The following is a 17,396-nucleotide window of genomic DNA, read 5'->3' as shown; positions in this document are numbered from 1 at the left end:
AATATATATTAAAATTATTCATCAAAAATTAATTATTAAAATAAAATATATATTAAAAATAAATTAAACTATATATATTTATATTTATATATAAATATATGATGCTTAATTTTAATATATAAATAATAATTTTTTTAATTAAATATTTATTCAAATAAATTTTTAAAAAATTTTACGTTAGATTTTTTTGTTTTTTTTTTTAATTATTACGTTAAAGTCTTTAAAATTTATAAAGGTAGAAATTAAGAAAGAGATTTATATATCTTATTTTTATAAAGTTTAAAGATCTCAATATAATAAAAAAAATTAAAACGAAATAAATCATAATAATATTTAATGTTACATTAGTATTTAACAAAATAATGGTTATTTGTAGTAAGTGATTATGACTAGGAAAAAAAATTAAAAGGGTAGGCCATAGAGAAAGTGTTACAATGATTAATTCAGTTGGTTTGTGTAACACCTCTTATTTTCAGAAAATTTAAATTGTAAATGAGTTTTTTTCATTAGAATTGAATTTTTTTATTATAAAAATTATTTTATTGAAGATATTTAAAGTTATTTTTATAAACTAAAAAAAATAATTAAATTATCTCTAATTTTTAAATTAAAATAGTTGTTTGAAACTAATTGTTGAGTTTATAAATAAATAGTATTCTAAAAAATAATTAATTTAATTTTTAATTACTACTCTATTTCTTATTTTTTTACTAAAATTACCAAATCACCCTTACTCCTCTCTTTACAAATCTAATCCTAATTTAGAGAGAGAGAGAGAGTTCACAGAGGAGAGAAACGCAATGGCCAGAGAGAAGAGAGTCATACGAGGAGGGAGAGCTGGTGCGCTTTTACTGTTGCTGTAGGCTACGCCACCGCAACTCTGGTTGCTGAAAACTGCACTGACGTCGCCAGAAGCCACCGCCGGAAACTCTACAAGTTTGCCCTAGCTTCGTTTTGCTTCTGCCGGTTCTGTCCTTGCCAATAAGGATCACCAGAACTGCTGATGCTCCATCCTCTTGTTGATGTTATAGTGAGAATTGAAGTTATTGCTACTATCCCAGTCTAAATTCTGTGTTTTTTCATATCTTTAATGGGTTTGGTATCTTCGGTCCTTGGGACCACGCTATAAGTAGGCTTTACATTTATAATTATTTGGCTTTACATCTATCATTATTTTGATATATGCTGCTTGAATTTATAACTATACTTAAGAGTTACCAACAAAGGATTTGAATTTGATTTTAATAATGGATTTATTAGAATTAAATATTTATTTTTGTAAAATTCATATTTTCAATCTTCACATGAGACTGTATACATGTTTGATGAAGTTTTGTATTACTTTAGAATATTCGATTTTATTTGTATATATGTTTCTGACTTTCTGGAACATTGAAGCATTGTTGATACTTACTTGTATACTCTGAATTTGTAAAATATATTCGAAATTTCATATGATTGAAAATGACTTTTTTATGAGAAAGTATTATTTGATTTGATTTGATACTGTATATATTTGAAAGATCAAAGATTGGTTGTATTTGAAAATTATATGTTTTGAATTGGTTTGGGAGGCTCGTATTAGAAAACCGTAGTTAACGACGGTTATGACGTTAACCTAGATGCATCTGGCTCAGAGCTCAGCTAGCAAGGGCGTTGCTAGTCTAACGTGTAGGCTACACGTTAGATCTGTTATCCCGTACGGACACACGAGAGGAAAGGGCTACCCATAGAGGTGGAGCCACCCAATGGCCCAAGTGTGAATTTTTTATTTGATTTCTATATGAGAATTCCCTTATTGATTCACTTATTCATATAAATTATTATTTTCCAATTAAAATTATTTTTATAATAATGTTTATATGGTCTTATGTGAATTATAGATGTACTGTCTAGTCACTGGGTTGCAAGACTCACTCCGTTTTTTCTAAAAATATTTTTCAGGAATAAATATTTGATTATGTGAGCCTTTTTATTCAAGAGTAATATCTACAATGGGTATCTATTTTTTGTTGAGTTCTTAGACGTCATCTGCTCTATATGTCACAGGCACGATCTATCCATATTTATTTATTTTATTTTTGTTAAAAATATGTAATTATCATTCTAGAAACTGTAAATTTATCAAAAATATTTGTAACCTTCTTATTTATCTTATATTCGAATTTGTTAGGCTTGCTAGGGAACTATTTTCCTGAGCGCTAGTCATGACTCATTTTGGGCTGTGACAATTCGTTAGTTATATGACAAGTTGATAAGTCGATCACTTAGTTATCAAAAGTATATAGGAACTTGTATAATTTTTTTTAGTGACTTAAAAAAATTAAACAATTAACAAAAAAGAGAAATTAAAAGTATAGGAATTGCTTAGACAAAGGTACAATCTCGTTTAAAATTACTCTCAAACTCCTTTCAAAAAGAAATTTACTTGATGATGATATAACTTTGTTCCGAGTGTTATCTAAAATTGGGTTATTTTTTGCCTGAATGTGAGGCCCAGACTCCTTTTGGGATAGCGTCCGACGTCTACTGATATCAAGGTGCCGCCGTTCGAATTTCTCGTGAGGAGATAAAGGGGTGGTACTTGCAAATAGGAGTGAGCATGGGTAGCGGGTACCCGATTACCCGTCCGAACTCGAACCGAACCAATTAAATTGATTCTGGAACCAACAGGTAATCGGGTCCAGCCCGAACCAAATCGATGACCTTTGTTAGTGATCGGTTCGGGTATTGGTTCTAGAGGTGCGAAACTCGAACCAACCTAAGAAACCGATCATATCTTAATTAAATAAAAAAATATGGCTTTTAGTGAGTTTTGCAACTCGTAACCCTAACACTTTGAAAATTAGACAAATATTTCTATTGTCATTATGTATTTAGCTTCTAATGTTTGGATTTTAATGTGTTTTAATTTTAGCTTCTTTGAATGATTATTCACTAAACATTTGTATTTAGCTTCTAATATTTCTATTGCACTTTTGTATTTTCATTAGACAAAGATTATTCACTATTAATATGTTTGGATTTTAATGAGTTTAGTTTTTAATGTATTAGGTGTTTAACATGTTTAGATTATTTCTATTGATGTCACACATTTATTGTATTTGTTGAATTTTTAAGATAAAAATTTATTTTTTTTATAAATTTTAAACTCATTGGGTACCCAATTACTCGAATCGAACTAATCTGTTCTTAATCGGTTTGGTTTGGTTCGGGTACATGCACAAAAAAAGTAAATTCGAACCAAACCGAATCAATTATATTTTGATCGGTTTGTTTCTAATTTTATCTTGAACCCGAACCAAACCAACCCGTACTCACCCCTACTTGCAAAAAGATTCCAATACTTAAATTAGCAAGGATTTTAAGCAGGTTTTTAATAGACTACTGGGTTCGAAGTATACCTAAAATTGTCAGAATATTTATAACAGTAAATATAGAGTTGATAACCATCTTTTAGAGTAGTTCCACCTTTGATGATGGATAACCGGACTTCCCTTTGATAAAAAAAGTCGTCGAGATCTCTTTTTTAAATAAGAGAGATAATATATAGAAGTTAGTTACTTATTCAAATAAATAAGACTAACATAATATTACCACATCCGATTTCTATAAAATCGAGTAGATGTTGATCTAGCCAATATCTATTTAATTGAGCTTTACCTATTTTAAATCTAGTTAAAAAATGGACTAAGATATAAGCAAACTTCATTGTGATCTTTATCATGATACCGCCATTGTATTTACATTAATCATGTAGTATATAGGAACTTGTATAATGACCTATTTCCAACGAGATTTTACACACACTTTGCTCCATTCCTTTCATTCTAGTTCTAGTAATAACAAGTTGCCATGCTTTAAAATCATCATAAAAAATATACATATTGAAAGAAATAAAAATATTGTCGGCCCCGGTGGTCCAAAATCTCGTTCCTTCAATTGGAAAATTTTAAGATTGTATGGTATTGTCAAAACTTTTCAAAAATCAGTTATTATTTAAAAAATAGCGACACAACTCTCTGCACACGAAACTAATTAATACTTATTATTATTATAAACCTATATTAAAATATAAATACATATTAAAAATATAATAAATTTAGTAACACATATTAAAATATATGTATCTTAAATATACATAATAAATTTATTATTGATGGAATATTTTAAAAAATTTTATTCAATAAATATAAAATAAATGTATTAAAAATTAATTTTTTTATATTTTTAATTTTTTTTAATTTGTAAACTTAATATGTGTCTTTAAAACATAAGATACATGTGTCTTTAATTTTAATAACTGTTTTTAGCATAAAAATAATATTTTTTTAATACTTAATACCATACCGATGAAAGTTGTGAACAATTTGAACAGAGATTGCACCTGCACACCGATAACACCTTTACTTATTTTCACTTTTATCACTCCTAAATCCTATTTTCACCACAACCATTTCATCGCCGCAGTCCCTGTGACAACGCTCATCGCCGCCTCCCCTGTGACGCCGCTCATTGTCACCGGCATGAAGCTTCTCACCGTATTCGCCCGCTGTCATCGCAACTAAACCACTTTCTTCTTTTCTGTTCTGCCACTGCCCTAACGCATTTTTGCCCAGCATCCTCCCAAACGTCGTGTCCCTGCTCAGCATCGTCGCTGTCGCAACCTCAAACCAGTGTTGGTTGTCCTCCCTGCCGCGCATCTTCACGGCCAAGCCCGATCCAGTCCGTCATTGCACCACCACCCTCCCCACCATGAGTTTCATGTGCTTTTATCGCGTTCATACCCTTTTTTTTCATACTATATTGGAAGGAGAAGAAATTGAGAATTTTCTTTGATGAGTGGTGTTTAATAATGAACATTCACATCTTAGTGAAAAGAACCATCCGCATACATAGTAAAATGAATATCCTGCGGAGTATGTACATGTAGAATCAAGCAAATTAAGTAACATACTAACAGTATACTCAAATAAACATCCACTTTAGAATAAAAAGAACCATTTGCATACATAATAAAATAAACATCCAATTTAGTTGATATAAAACAAGTAACAAGACAGCAGCGGCAGACGGCACCGGAATCGCGATACAATAGCAGTGCCAATGGCACAGGATTGCAAGAGAGCAGTTGTGGCAAAATTAAAAAAAAAAAGAATTCAAAATTATGATTAAATTTAAAATTTAATTTTTAAAATTAAATTAATTTTTTTATTATGATTAAACTTAATTAATTCAAAATTTGATTTTTAAAATTAAAATTAATTTTTTTTAACTTATTGTTTAGATTGTTAAAAAAAAAAGTATTGTTTCCTGTACTTTCTCATATTTAATTTAGCATTTATATGTTGATGTGAATCTTATACTACATGTTATTACATGGATAATATACAAATGGCTTTTACATATATAGTAGTATTATTGACGAAAGTTTGAAGGCCACATATCGAAATGTCTGTATAGTGTACACAAAGCTAAAAATTAAAAGTGGTTAGATTATTTGTATGTTTGATATAACATTGTCCACCTTTAACATTAAGAAATAGAAACATTTATTTACTTATTTATTTTCCCTCGCCTGGCCTTTGTTATTATACATATAGCTTACATCAGTTAGGCCCCGTCCCCTGATCTGATGAGCCGTGGCTTTCGTTCTTAAGGTCCCCATATACTAGAAGCTGCAAATACAATGAAAAGTTATCATCTAATTAGAATGTGAAAACAGAACCAAAGAAATTTGATATTGTAACAAAGAATTAATTAATTCGAATATTTATACACACACAGAGCACAGAACTCACCAGTTTTGGAAAGTGTCCAATTATTATCGTCCCCACCAACTTGCCATGCAAAATATCCAATCAATCCAATGCTCTTAGCATAACTAACCTTAGCAGAGACACTCTGAGTATCATCATAACCAACCCAAGTAGTTCCAGAATAACAATAATTTGTCACATAAGTTGAATTATACACAGTTTGTGCCCCATTATTTATGAAGCTCCTGATATCCCTATACACAGGAGTTGAACCTCCAGAAGGAATTGAACCAGCACCATTAGCACCAGCAAACAATCCATGAGCATTAGCATTCACCAAAGTCCATGCATAACCATAAAAGGGTAACCCAATTGCTAGTTTGTTGGGTGGAACTTTAAGCTGGTTAATCCATGAAACATTGATTCCTTCAGATCCACTGAATATTCCAGTTGGATTGTACAACGGTGCTGGTGGCTGTGTTGAGTTTCTATACCCATCTGGAATGAAAAGATCATAGACCATAACGTTGATCCAATCCATATTGTTGGTGATAGCTTGAGCAGGGTAATATTGCAATGGTGATATCTGGTTGGAGCCAGAAACTGCACCAGACAACAAAAGTTGTGTTTTTCCTGAGATTCTAGCTTCTTGTTTAATGGCTGCTCTCCACTCATTGAGGAGAAAACCAAGGTTGGTCTTGTCTGTGTTTGAGTTAGGGTACTCCCAATCAAGATCAAGGCCATGGAAGTTATTTGCTCTTGCTACTTGAATCGAAGAGTCTATGAAGGTCTTGCGGGAACTGTTCTGTTTAGCCATTGTAGAAAACTTTGATGCTAAAGTAGGACCTCCACCTCCTCCTATGGAGAGAAGGGTTTTCACTGCAGGGTTCTTTTTCTGAACGGTTTGTGTGAAGGTTGAGAAGGTGGATGAAGGTAATGTGATCTTGTTGGTGTTTGAATCTAAATCTGCAAAAGCACAGAAGAGATGTGTGAAGTAAGAGGAATCAATGGCTGAAGCATCAAGACCACTGTCATAATACCAGTACCCTCCTTTCACTCCTGCAGCTTCTGCATTTGATGAGAAGAAATTGAGTTGCAGCACCAACACAATGATTGTGAAGGTGGAAAGTGAGAGAGTATTGGAGTTAGCCATAGTTTTCTTTTTTGTGTATGGGGTGTATAGGTTCTGATATTTGTTTAGTTATAAAGAAGAATTGGATGTAAGTTTTTGACCAGTGAAGCAAATGTGTGATCATTTGTCAAAGCTAATTTATTTACTTATGCAAGGTGTCCACACCAAGTCAATGGATTTGAAACTTTTAACAATCTAGATATAGCTTCACATTAATGCTGCAGCTGTATTAATTTAATTGTATGCATTTTTGTATTTTTCTTATTAAATACTCTACTAGACGTGTTTGAAAATTTAGTACTTCACCCAATTTGACTATACTATTACCATATGTTCAATAATCCTTTAACACTGCAGATATCCCTGATTTGTATTATTGATAAAGTTTGATATAGGGACAACTTAAACTTCCAATCTCTAGTGAAACTCAAAGAGAAAATACATGCTATATTTAATGTAGAACACAAGTAGATAGAGAACATTATTATTTCATGTTTATTGTATCACTCTCAGAATTGAGCCTTGCCCTTCATCCTTAAGATCCCCAAGCATTAGAAGCTGCACCGTACCAAAAAGGTTATCTTTTAATAAGAGTGTTCAAATATAAAAATAACAACCAACTAGTTTAACTACATTTTAATCAACACAAGACTATAACTAAACACCCTGATTAAAAGAAATGCAGAGCACTAACCCGCTTTAGAAAGTGTCCAGCTGTCATCTCCACCAATCTGCCAAGCAAAATAGCCAAGCAATCCTCTTCCCTTGGCATAATTAACCTTAGCAGACACACTTTGAGTATCATCATAACCAACCCAAGTAGTTCCAGAGTAACAATAATTTGTGACATAAGTTGAATTATACACACTCTTTGCCCCCTGATTCTTTATGAAACTCCTTATATCACTATATAAAGGAGTCCCATCTCCAGAAGGAGTAGAACCGCCGCCATTAGCCGCCGCAAACAACCCATGGTTATTAGCATTCACCAACTTCCATGCATACCCATAAAACGGCAACCCTATTGCAAGTTTCTTAGCGCCAACTCCAACTTGATTCATCCACGCCGTTATTCCTTGATCTCCGCTGAACTGTCCTCCCGGATTGTACAACGGCGCCGGTGGCCTCGTCGTTGTTTTGGACCCACTTGGAATGAAGAGATCATAGACCATAACGTTGACCCAGTCCAAGTTCTTCGAGATAGCTTCACCGTTGTAATATTTCAGCGGTGATATCTGATCAGAGCCAGCAACTGCAGCTGATAACAGCAATGGTATCTTCCCTGAGGTTCTGGATTCTTGGGTGATGGCGGTTCTCCATTCACTGAGGAGTAAGCCAAAGTTGGTCTTTTCTTTTTCTGAACTGGGGTACTCCCAATCAAGATCAAGGCCATGGAAGTTGTTTGATCTTGCTACTTGAATTGAAGAATCTATGAATATCTTGCGGGAAGCGCTACTGTTAGCCATTGTAGGAAAAGGAGCAGAACCTTCACCACCTCCTCCTATGGAGAGAAGGGTCTTCACGGTAGGGTTCTTTTTCTGTACAGTTTGTGTGAAGGTTGAGAAGGTGGATGAAGGTAACGTGATCTTGTTGGTGTTGGGATTTAGTTTGGCAAAAGCGCAGAAGAGATGTGTGAAGTAAGAGGAATCAATGGCTGAAGGAACAAGACCACTGTCGTAGTACCAGTACCCTCCTTTGACTGCAGCTTCTGCATTGAGAACAAGGATTGTGAATATTGCAAGTGAAAGCGTTTTGGAATTGATGGCCATTGTTGTGTTTTTGTGTGTGAATGTTGGAGTTAAGACGTTGTTTGACCCATCATTGTTTATGCTAAAATGATGGAATGAATGAATGAATTTAGAAATCTGAATTGCATATCTGAGTAATGTTTGTCATTATATTTTAGCATTAACATAATAAATAAGCAAATTACTTGTACCTACCGCCATAATTATTTGACTCGTTTCTTGTGTTACAGAAATACGCAGCCTAATAACCTTGAATCACGTTCGCTTCATATTATCTTATTATTTTCTCGTGAAGTAAATGGACCGCTACCAATGTCATTCTTGCTTACCACACCAACCACTATAATAATAATAATACAACTTAGTAAACATCTTAGTGTGGTTTAATCAACTTAGAAATGATACAGATTACAGAGTGATAGAAAAAAAAAATCCCCTTAAATTATATAACTATGCGTTGCAGCGTTGGTCCAATTTCATTGCTTCAATGGAAAAACGATTTGTAGGATAGGACTAGTACACAGAACTGATAAACTATGAGTTTACAATTGTAGAACAAATATACCTGGCTTCTACTTTAATTTCAATACCTAGTGCTGTTGTAAAAGAAAGTACTTAACATACATAAGACATGGCAATGAAATCAAGGTGCTTATTAGTTATTTCATACATTGTACATCATATATCACTCTGTGAACTGTGTCCGGACCTTCCTCCTTAAGATCCCCAAGCATCCGATGCTGCAATATTGTCAGAATTTCAAAATATAAAATAACATAAAATCGTTGAACATATATTGTAAAGCATGAAATAAAATAAATTCATACAGGACTCACCAGTTTTGGAAAGTGTCCAGTTATTATCGTCTCCACCAATTTGCCATGCAAAATATCCAATCAATCCTCTTTCCTTGGCATAATTAACCTTAGCAGAGACACTCTGAGTATCATCATAACCAACCCAAGTAGTTCCAGAATAACAATAATTTGTCACATAAGTTGAGTTATACACAGTTTGTGCGCCATTATTTATGAAACTCCTGATATCCCTATACACAGGAGTTGAACCTCCAGAAGGAATTGAACCGGCACCATTAGCAGCAGCAAACAATCCATGAACATTATCATCCACCAAACTCCATGCATAACCATAAAAGGGTAACCCAATTGCTAGTTTGTTGGGTGGAACACCAAGCTGATTGATCCATGAACCATTGATTCCTTGATCTCCACTGAATAGTCCTGTTGGATTGTACAATGGTGCTGGTGGCTGTGTAGAACCAGCCCCATCTGGAACAAAAAGATCATACACCATCACGTTGACCCAGTCCATGTTGCTTGCAATTTCTTCAGCAGGGTAGTATTGTAAATTTGTAATCTGGTTAGAACCGGCAACCGCAGCAGATAAGAGCAATGGTGTATTGCCAGAGGAGCTAGCTTCTTGAGCAATGGCGGCACGCCACTCGTTGAGGAGGAGGCCGAGGTTGGTCTTGTCTGTGTCTGAACTGGGATACTCCCAATCAAGATCAAGGCCATGGAATTTGTTTGATCTTGCTACTTGAATTGAAGAATCTATGAAGGCTTTTCGGGAAGTGCTATTGTTAGCCATTGTAGAAAAAGGAGCAGAGCCATCACCACCTCCTCCTATGGAGAGAAGGGTCTTGAGTGAAGGGTTGTTCTGCAAAACGGTTTGTGTGAAGGTTGAGAATGCGGTTGAAGGTAAAGTGAGGTGGTTGGTGGTGGAATCTAATTGTGCAAAAGCGCAGAAGAGATGTGTGAAGTAAGAGGAATCAATGTCTGAAGGATCAAGGCCACTGTCATAATACCAATATCCTCCTTTCACTGCAGCTTCTGCATTTGATAAGAACAGTAACAAAAGGATTGTGAAAATGGAAAACAATGCCATTGTTTTCTTCCCTTTGATGAATGAAAGATATTGAGTTAATTTGTATATATATATATATATATATCAAATATTTCAATGTATCTTTAGTTTCCATGAGTTTGACTTGATTTTCATTCGTCATAAGCTAATTGATCTCTTCAAGTTATGTATACCAAGTGAATGAATTGGAAATTTCAAACAATCTAGACATCCAAACACTTAGCACTTTCACATTTTTCTTAAAAATGTTGCCGTTCAAGTAAGAAACACTAGTTTTTTTGGTTCTTTTAATTTAAAAAGTACTTTTTTTTTAAAGAAAAAGAAAAGAAATAAAAGAAAGTCAACTTCCATGTTGTGATAACGTGTCAGGTTCCAAAGTCCAAAGAGTAAGGTGAGCGCGTGAAGATAGAGCAAAGGTTTTCCGCCGCACCTATGTTTGGCGCGTCTTTTCACGCGCTAACCATTTCATCTTCCAGCTTCAGTTTGAGCTGCAGGAACAACTCTTCACGCTCTTCAATGGCCGCATCCACTGTTCGTATTGCCGTCGTCGGCGATGTGGTAAACTCTCTTTCTCTTCCTATTTACGAACTCAGCTTCTATTTTTCTCCATTACTCAAAAAACCTTGCTATTTTTACAACAATTCTACAAGTAATGCTCTTTGTGTTTTTCTTAAGCATGATTGCTGGAACTTAGAAGAAGATTCTAAGGCACTTGAGTTTTTGCAGGTACTATTGTTGTTTCCTCTTTCTAATTTTATTCATGTTGATCAGAAAAACTTTTGCCTTTTGCATATATATATATAAAGTACTAACACAGGGATACTCAAATTCCTATTTTTTTTTTTTTTCATGTAAAACAAAATAATAAATAAATACTTTTAACTTTTCATATCAACTTATTTAACAGGCATTAGATGTAAATCCCTATTTATCTATCAATCTAATTTAGACTTATATTGAAGTGCAGCCAGATTTGGTGCTGTTTACAGGCAAGTTTTTTTGTTTCAGCTGATCAACAACCTAAAGCACTGTGATGAGTTTCCTAAATGCATTTTGGTGCCATTGTTCAAGAGACTGAGACCTAGAAAGGCACAAGCTGCAAGGATAAGGCTATATACATAATCCACCCTCCCCTTACCCCACTAGGTGTTAGTCTCATGCAGCCACTACTTCATCATGGACTAATTGGTACATATAAAGATGGTGTAACCTGTGAAAAATCTGCATTTAGATAACTGAGGAGTATTCCAGTACTATGACTTACATTAATAGTCAGACCCTTGAATAAATCATCATGTCACTTCATGTTGTGTTTATGTCCAGTTAATTTATCTTCATTATGTAACTGTTAAGGTTAACTATGATTTTTTTATTATGTGAGCTACCGCATTCTTATTGTTTCTTTCTTCTTTTGATTGTCCTCCTGTATTGATTTTTATTAGGTGATTTTGGTGATGAAAATGTTGAAGTTGTTCAGAGTGTAGCCAATCTTGAATTTCCTAAAGCAGTTATACTGGGAAACCATGATTCCTGGTTTACTAAGCAATTTTCTGGAAGGTAAAATTGACATGTTTGTCATAAAGTTGTTGTGAATCTATTTCTGTCCAGATAAATTTACTTTCTGGAGAGGTTCATGTGGTGAATCTAGTTCTATTTTGAACTAACACTTCAATTTACATGCCAGTGAGAAGGATAATGTGCAGCTTCAGCTAGAATGGTAAGAGTCTAAAAGGAATATATTTATTCTGGAATATTCTTTTCCCCCTTCCATCTGTTAGTGTTATGCTGTGCATATTTACCTTATAAGTATATTCTTGTTGATGCAATCTGTTGCTGAAATGCATTTTACAATGCCATGGGTGGCTAAAGAATTATCCTGTTATCAAAAGATAAAATAGTAGTGACATGATGGACCATTTTTCCTGGTCCATTAGAAGGTTCAAAAGATATTTTAAGACACTGATGTCTAGTTTCTCACTGGGCATGAAACTTCCCATTAGAAGTTGCAATTACTGTGGTAGAACATGAATACTTAGCACCTTTTCCATTCTTTATTGAAAACGAAAAAAAAAAAAAATCTCCTTTCATGGCTAGTTTCCTTCATAGATCACAATAATAATTTGCATTTTTCATAGTATTCCTTAATCAATTTGTTGATTGCTGAATCTATTATTGTAAAACTCAGCCTTGGCGAGGAGCATGTGGCCTATCAACGTTTAGACTTTCCCATGATAAAAGTGAGTGTTGTTGGTGGACGGCCATTTTCTTGTGGGGGTAAAGCTTTGTTCCCCAAAAAGCTCCTGGCTGCAAGGTGTGTATTGTACCAAAAGCAATTTGATTTTCAAAAGCCTCAAAAGTCATATGGTCTCTTGTGCCTTGTCAAGTAGTGGATCATGTTATGTGAAAAGTTCTATAATTACTGAAGTTCCCATTATTGCTCAAAATCAGCTCATCAAATTTAAGCTTTCTCTTAGATATGGAATTAAAGACATGGATGAAAGTGCTAGGAGAATCTATAAAGCTGCTCATGGCACACCAGAGGATCATTTTCTTATATTACTAGCACATAATGGACCTACAGGTGCAATAGCTTGCCAACTTTAATATAACAATATCAACTCCAAAGGTGCTTGCTAGTTTGGGGTATATAAAGATTGATTTTTTTTTTGTAGGCCTTGGTTCTGCTGTGAATGATATATGCGGCAAAGATTGGGAATTTAAGGGTAATGGTGATCATGGTGACCCAGGTAAAACATAAGTTCGAGCTAGGTTGTAATTAAAGGCATCCCCTATTGTGTGTTTGGGCAGTCAGAATCAAGTTAGCTATCAAGTCTAGATTGTCTTTCGTTTCTATCAAGGCCCTTTTCAATTTTGGTGGAACTATGCCTTGATTATTAAAATGCAAACTGTGAATATGATGTAAGAGACACTATGCATGCCACGAGAAATGAGATATTGTTTTGACTTAGTTTATTGTATAACAGATCTAGCACAAGCAATATCCATGATAAAGGAGAACAATCAAGTCTCTATTCCATTGGTTGTGTTTGGCCACATGCACAAAGAGCTGGCATATGGCAAAGGCTTTAGGAAAATGGTTGTAGCCGGCACTGACAACACCATATATTTGAATGGGGCCATAGTTCCTAGAGTCAAAACGTCGCTAGACGAAGTCAAGGGGAACTCGGATGATCAAAGTTCCCTTAACTCACCACCAGAGGCTGGTGGTACAACAAGAGTCTTTACTTTGGTTGTGATTTCAGAAGGAAGAGTTGTGAAGATAATAGAGAGTTGGGTCTCGGTTGTCAAAGACAGGACCACTTTAGAAGAAGAGCATATATTATTCGAAGGGAGTTAGGAACATCATTCCTCATCCTCCACATTTTAGGTCCTTTGCTTAAGTCACATCATATCATACTTGATTGATACACAAACACATGGTATTCAATGTTGACACCACGGTGTAGAATTGACATGTCTTGATAATAATTCTCATCTATATGGTGCTTTATAATTATTATACTTGTATTGGTACCTTTTCATTTATGTGGTAATCCAAATATGCAGGCTCTCTGTCTTTAATGTGTTACTTGCAGATAGAGGATACCCATATGTTTTGGTTAGTGATACAAATTTGGTTAAATTGCATGTTGAATGATGTATGTGGGTCTATTGGATTATCCAGGTTGTTCCATATGCCGCCATGGTGCACATTATTTTTTAACCTGGTCCTGTCTCATGTCATGTGATGCCATTTTGTTGGCCAAATTTCACTTTCTTTTGCAACAAAGTATTACTGTACATGGATTCTGGGGTTGATGATAGGCCTGGTACTGGAATAGATCATTTTCCAGTTTGCTTTTTTCTCTGGACCCAATGACATTTTCAGTGGCTTTGGCTAAGGGGTTTGGGATCCCATTTGGTCATGAAATGAAATGCTTCCCATGACTTTATTTATTAGGTCCCCAAGGTAAAGGGGTAAAGAGTGCTGTGACGCTGAAGGTTGACCAACCTTTTTATTGATTTGATACTGGGATATTTCATCTTTCTCTTTTATTTTTCTATAGAAAAATGTGTTACTCACTTGAAGCTTGAAAGTAATGTCCCACTCTCTAGACTTCTTGAATTAACCATGCAAATTAGTGATTGACACATTTAAACTAATACCATTTACTGCCTTATTTTAATCATTCCTTTCTTTTTGTCAACACTAGCCTGTCATACACAGCAATAGCATAGCATCTCCATTATATTCCATTCTAAAGCATTGTCATTCTGTAAAAGTGTCTACTAGTATTATTTTTGCAGTGTCGTTTCTATCTTGCTTTCTAAGGTCTGGTTTGGTGCACCGAATTCCAAGCAGTCTATGGAACTTTTTTTGACTCGTCTAGTTCCCTTTACAGCATTGTATAACAGGGAGAGGGGGAAAAAGTGTTAAAAGAAAACTTAAAACACTAATCACTTTCCTTGGTGCAACCATTGACATTGCCAAAAATTTGTTAATGACTTTATTATATAAATTTGGAGCATCATTTTATAATTGTATAGTGAATGTGACAGCAATTGCCCCCACTCTGCTGGCCTTACTTTACTGTCCAAGTGTCCTTACATCTTTGGTAGAGAAGAGGGTGTTGAGCAATTAGCATACTCCAAGTGAAGGACTCTCATTCATTCAAAATATTTGATAGAACATTAACATTATACCTTCATTTATTAGGATTCCTACTTTTCTATGCTCTAGGCCCCTCCTATTAAAGATTAGTCAATTAAATTTCTCAGTCACCTTCCTATCTAGCTTTCCTACCATAAAGCCAACATTTTGGCCTATCTACAATTATATATACCAGTACATTAATAGATATTAACGTGTCTCTTTATTTATTCTTTTATTGAAGATGTATAAAAATAATAAAAATAAAATATTTATAATTCAGTTAAGATATCTTAAGCTTTAAAAATAACAAAGATAATGTTTTTTTATGAATTATTTATAATATATTTTTTTAAAAGTTGTACATATTATTTTTTTTAATCTCCATTATGTATATATACCGAGACAAATTGCCGACTAAACTAGATACTTCGATTTGCTTCGTCAAAATTAGTTGATTGCTTCGTTTTCCCTTATCATTGTAGGAAGATTATCCCTTATCCCATTGTCACTATCGAGTGCCATCCAATGTAGGGAATGGCCTATAAAACTATGAGTTTATATAAGAAATCATTAAATGAATAATGAGTGGAGATAAAAGGATGAGAAATGTTGGTCATGCATATATTTGTGACCATTTAAGACTAACAAATATAGTTAGATAATCATTGACAGAAAATCAATCATTTTATCTCAATTATTTTTAGTGTTATGCCATATAAAAAATGACAGTGTTATATTATCCAACAATTAGTCATGAGTCATGATCAACCGAAGGAGTAACTTGCTAATTATGTCAAAGCAAGTTTATTATGAACATTATAGCAAGTTGCCATAAAAGGGATAAGCTTGGTAATCATGTTGAGGATAATAGGACCATCATAAACAATAATATGATCAATTATCTATTCACAAAGCAGAAAAATCAACTAATCAAGTACCATTGTTTGGTAAACCATTGAGCTTTCAAATGTTGAGGTTGACAGGGAACTTTTCCACGCTTTACCATTGAAACGTTGTTAAAACTTAAAAGTATATATTAGCAGCATTTAAAATATTACTCCTCTGATCTTTTTTTTTTACCTCTTAATGTGAAATTTGGTATATCATTAGATAATGATATATTGAATTATTGATTTAATGATGTATTATTATTATTATTATTATTATTATTATTATTATTATTATTATTATTATTATTATTAGCTCTTTCACAGTGTTAACGCAAAAATAAGAGATGATTAAATTGTATTGTTCTTTATTAGAAAAAAAGTTACTTTATGTTGACTAAATTATTTTCAGTCCTCCTTTCGTTAATGCATAAATAGCATAATTAAGTGAAGTATACCAAATATAAGTGTAAAACTTAAAAAAATATTCACAAAATATAGGGTAAAAAACCCAAATGAGCCAAGGAGAGCTCAAAATTACCTAATTCAGCCAAATGAAAAATCAATACGTGAATCAACCAGGACGAGTTATTATATAATTCGAATCAATATGATTCGAATTTGATTTGAATATAATTCGAATTGATATGATTCGAATTACTAGGAAGCCAACAATTGAATGAAGTTCGAAACAACTTGTTTCGAATTACACCATAATAATTCGAATTTACTTAATTCGAATTACTATGAAAGCACATTGTTTAGTAATTCGAATCAACTTGATTCGAATTACTAGGTTAGGTTGTGACATTAGATAATTCGAAATATATAGATTCGAATTATATATATATAGTGCGAGCCAGGTCTCTATATATATGCTGTGAACTGATGTTGCTCTCAACAAAGAGCTGAGATGGCTAGTGAGGAGAGTTTCCTAGTTCTGGTACATTACAGAGGGTCGATTAAGAGAAAAACTCGGTCCGGCGTGAAGTTCACTGATAAGGATCCCCTGTGTATTATCGTGACGCCGACAACCACGTACGATGCACTTGTTAGCTCTGTGCTGGAGAAGCTGGGTGTTGAAGGCGTTAAACGGGTCAAGAAGTTTTTCTACCGCATTCCAACAGCGGTGCTCCATGACACCGTGAAGTTTGATTGTTTCACAATCGGTAGTGACGAGGACTTGCAGGTTATGTTTCTTTCTCGTAGGCAGTTTCCCGAGGTAAGGACACCAGAGCTGTTGGCAAAGTTGGTTGATGTGGTATCTAGCTCGGGTGGTTCGAACCGGAATGCCACTACTATAGCCGCGGTTGCCGGCTCGAGCTCGAGACC

General features: G+C 34.1%; 4 protein-coding genes across 5 annotated transcripts; 1 reads left to right on the top strand and 3 right to left on the bottom strand.

Annotated features, from left to right (window-relative positions):
- Positions 1 to 5,490: 5,490 nt before the first annotated feature.
- On the bottom strand, positions 5,491 to 7,201 carry LOC130968478 (class V chitinase-like). Its single transcript, XM_057893773.1, has 2 exons — positions 5,802 to 7,201; positions 5,491 to 5,678 (listed from the first exon to the last, which is right to left on the bottom strand). Exons 1-2 carry the CDS (start codon positions 6,910 to 6,912, stop codon positions 5,656 to 5,658), a joined length of 1,134 nt encoding a protein of 377 aa, XP_057749756.1. The 5' UTR covers positions 6,913 to 7,201; the 3' UTR covers positions 5,491 to 5,655.
- Position 7,202: 1 nt separating this feature from the next.
- LOC130968486 (class V chitinase-like) lies at positions 7,203 to 8,788 on the bottom strand. Its single transcript, XM_057893784.1, has 2 exons — positions 7,586 to 8,788; positions 7,203 to 7,449 (listed from the first exon to the last, which is right to left on the bottom strand). Exons 1-2 carry the CDS (start codon positions 8,658 to 8,660, stop codon positions 7,427 to 7,429), a joined length of 1,098 nt encoding a protein of 365 aa, XP_057749767.1. The 5' UTR covers positions 8,661 to 8,788; the 3' UTR covers positions 7,203 to 7,426.
- Positions 8,789 to 9,060: 272 nt separating this feature from the next.
- On the bottom strand, positions 9,061 to 10,621 carry LOC130968494 (class V chitinase-like). Its single transcript, XM_057893797.1, has 2 exons — positions 9,476 to 10,621; positions 9,061 to 9,379 (listed from the first exon to the last, which is right to left on the bottom strand). Exons 1-2 carry the CDS (start codon positions 10,542 to 10,544, stop codon positions 9,357 to 9,359), a joined length of 1,092 nt encoding a protein of 363 aa, XP_057749780.1. The 5' UTR covers positions 10,545 to 10,621; the 3' UTR covers positions 9,061 to 9,356.
- A 246-nt stretch (positions 10,622 to 10,867) lies between these two features.
- LOC130968504 (uncharacterized) lies at positions 10,868 to 14,104 on the top strand. Of its 2 annotated transcripts, none has more exons than XM_057893805.1 (9): positions 10,868 to 11,081; positions 11,199 to 11,249; positions 11,491 to 11,512; positions 11,966 to 12,080; positions 12,208 to 12,240; positions 12,709 to 12,834; positions 12,998 to 13,104; positions 13,196 to 13,270; positions 13,508 to 14,104. In XM_057893805.1, exons 1-9 carry the CDS (start codon positions 10,956 to 10,958, stop codon positions 13,879 to 13,881), a joined length of 1,029 nt encoding a protein of 342 aa, XP_057749788.1. In that variant the 5' UTR covers positions 10,868 to 10,955; the 3' UTR covers positions 13,882 to 14,104. The 2 variants fall into 2 exon arrangements, with proteins under 2 accessions (XP_057749788.1, XP_057749797.1); XM_057893814.1 differs by having other exon boundaries at positions 11,491 to 11,711.
- Positions 14,105 to 17,396: the final 3,292 nt, after the last annotated feature.

Source organism: Arachis stenosperma, chromosome 1 (assembly GCF_014773155.1).
Source record: "Arachis stenosperma cultivar V10309 chromosome 1, arast.V10309.gnm1.PFL2, whole genome shotgun sequence".
NCBI classification, from domain to species: Eukaryota; Viridiplantae; Streptophyta; class Magnoliopsida; order Fabales; family Fabaceae; genus Arachis; species Arachis stenosperma.
Note: the sequence above shows the minus strand (reverse complement) of the source record. Positions and strands in the feature narration are given on the sequence as shown.